This window comes from Pteropus vampyrus, unplaced genomic scaffold (genome assembly GCF_000151845.1).
Source record: "Pteropus vampyrus isolate Shadow unplaced genomic scaffold, Pvam_2.0 Scaffold127, whole genome shotgun sequence".
NCBI classification, from domain to species: Eukaryota; Metazoa; Chordata; class Mammalia; order Chiroptera; family Pteropodidae; genus Pteropus; species Pteropus vampyrus.
In genome coordinates, this window is record NW_011888908.1 from 1814010 (window position 1) to 1816750 (window position 2741).

General features: G+C 34.1%; 1 protein-coding gene across 1 annotated transcript in view; it reads left to right on the forward strand.

The window, feature by feature from the left end:
* Positions 1-2741, forward strand: part of TERF1 (telomeric repeat binding factor 1) — a gene marked incomplete at its 3' end in the record, with an annotated part of 29828 nt that overhangs the window by 22945 nt on the left and 4142 nt on the right. The window contains exon 9 of the mRNA XM_011366934.2: positions 436-545. Within this exon, the coding sequence (XP_011365236.1) occupies positions 436-545 (110 nt within the window). The remainder of the gene's footprint in view (positions 1-435; positions 546-2741) is intronic.

Genomic DNA, 2741 nt, shown 5'->3' on the forward strand with positions numbered 1-2741 from the left:
TTTTCAGTTACCTATACATTTCTTATCTTACTAAATTGACTGAATAAAAAAGGGAATAAGGAAAAGTTATACTTACTACATTGTGTCAAATCATAAATACCATCTTAAGAAAATTTCAACAATCCTGTTAGGTAAATATTATTTCTCTTTTTAACAAATGATGAAAAGGCAGGCTCTGGGAGGTGAGATGACTTGTTTAAAGGCATATAAAAGAATCAAGATTCAAAACACACCCTCTGGTTTTCCAGTACTGATCTTTGCACTGTACCATGCTGCTTCGAGATTCAAAGGGGGGAAAAATTAAGCACATAGAATTCTTTTTTTAAAAAAAATAGCTAAAAAATTAATAGGAATTTCATGGTAACCTTTAAAAATACCATTCTTCTTTTTCTTTTAATGTGAAACAATTTTTGATGATAGTATTTCTACTTTTAGGTCGAGGAAAGAGAAAAGATAACAGTAGACAAGCCATTGAAAGCAAGAGAGTACATGCTTTAAACAATCAGCCAGCAACTTCTAAAAATCATCGATCTAGGAAAAAACAGGTATTTATTTATTATTTTTAAAATAATACTTAATGGTCATTAAAATCATAACTTGAATAATTATGATTATTTCACATCCCATCAACTCTAAAAATATCTTGAGTATAAAATGTTTCTTCTTGGCTGTCTTTGATTTTGCCGTCTTAGATTAATTGACCAATCTGCCTATTCAGTTCTAAGAAAATACTTCACCTGCATTTTTAAAATTGTGTTAGGTTGGGTATTGATGACATTTATTTAAAAGTCAGTTCATCAGATGTAAGGTGGGACTTAATTTAAATGAGAGTCTTCAGTGCTTTAAAAAAAAGAAAATACCATTTTATACAGAATTTTTCTGTTCAGAAAGTTAAGATAGGTCAGTTTTAAGACTCACTTCATCTCTTTCTCCTGTCAGTGATTAAAGGTCCTGTGCCATCTGTCCAGTGTCTGAAACTATCGTTTCCTATATTTTATCTGGTTTTCTAGTTCTTTACAGCAGTGAATAAATCTGGTCTTGTTCTCTTATGGCTGGCAGTGCAAGGTGATCCTACTTTTTTCCTACTCTCCTTTATTTAAGAATTTTTTCTTGATAAGCTTTTTGCAAATGGTTCATATTGAGATGTTAGGTCAAGGCTCGAGTTCTAGGCTACTAGAAATATTTCCTGTGGCTCACGTCTTATTTTGGCCTTGCTTTCTCCCCTGGTGAACATAGCAAGCAACTCCTACTTTTGATTTTCTTCTTGCAAATATTGCTTATCTGTGATTCCTGATTTAGTCCTACCACCTCTGTTTTTGGAGCTATTGCAGATTGAGGGAGGCTCTTACTTTGGAAAAATGTACACCACAGGCTGTCTTGAGATCAGTCTTGAGATCAGTAAGCAGAGTAACTACGCCCTGATTCTTTGCGTACCTTTTGTCAGTTTCCACTGATAACGTATACCTTCCACCTGTATTCTGGTTCAGGTCATAGCGGTCTTCCAATTTTATCAAAGTTTGGGATTTTCTTTCTTTCCTTGTTGCTGTTGGGTAAATTCCTGTGGACCTTATGCCACCAAAAGTCTTATGTATTTTTGTCTTTAATTTTTTTTGCCCTGCAAACATGATGTGCCAAGGTATAGATTTGGGGGTATTATCCGACATTGTGTTTTCTGATCTTCCTAGATCTGTTTTGGTCTCTGTCATTAATTTTGGGAAATTCTCAGCCATTGTTACTTTAAATCTTCATTTCATGCCTTCTCTCTTTTTCTGGTGTTCCATTACATGTATGTCACATCTTTTGTAATTGTCCCATAGTTCTTGGTTCTTGGCTATTATTTTTTCTTTTTGTTCTTTGCTTGTCAGTTTGAGAAGTTTCTGTTAATATATATTCAGGCTTACTGATTCTTTCTTGATCCATGTCTAGTCCTCTGATGAGCCCGTCAAAGGCGTCTTCATTTCTCTTTCTGTGTTGTTGATTTCTGGCATTTCCTGTTGATTCTTTCTTAGGGTTTACATCTCTGCTTACATTTATTTTTCCATCTGTTTTCACCTGTTTACTTTTTTCCACTAGAGCCATTGGCATATTCATCATAGTTATTTTAAATTTCCGCTCTGATAATTACAGCATCTTTGCCATAGCTAAGCCTGATGCGTTGTCCCTTCTGATAGTATTCTTCACCTTTAAGTGTACCTTATAGTTTTTTGTTGATAGCTGGATATGATGTATCAAATAAAAGGAACTAAAATAAATTGGTCTTTACTGTGAGGTTTTATGTTTGTCTGGAGAGGAGTTATGCTTTATTTACTATAGCTATAGGTATCAGGGGCTAAAATTTCCTTGTTTTTATCTTTCTTGTCTTTGGATTTTCCTACAGACTCTTCCTTAGTGAGAGTCCAAGGCAGCTCTTTCAGCTGAGGCAGTTGTTATAGAGGAGCCCAAGTAGTGTGATGTTAAGATGGGGAAGGAGGAAAGGTAGCGTTATGTATGACTATATTTTCACTATAAATGGTAGCATTTTTAAAGCATTATAAAGCATTGTTTTTTCCTCCACAGAAAGAAGAAATCAAATATGTTATATAAACTTTTTAGCTTTAGGAAAGAAGGATTGGTGCATTTTAATTTGTTATGCACTCTTTGTATTTTGGGGTGTTATGGGCATGAGAAGAACGGTTTTCGGAGTTTTATTGATTCTATTTTTAATTTTTTAAGAGAAGCAAAGACAGAATAGCACAAAGGAC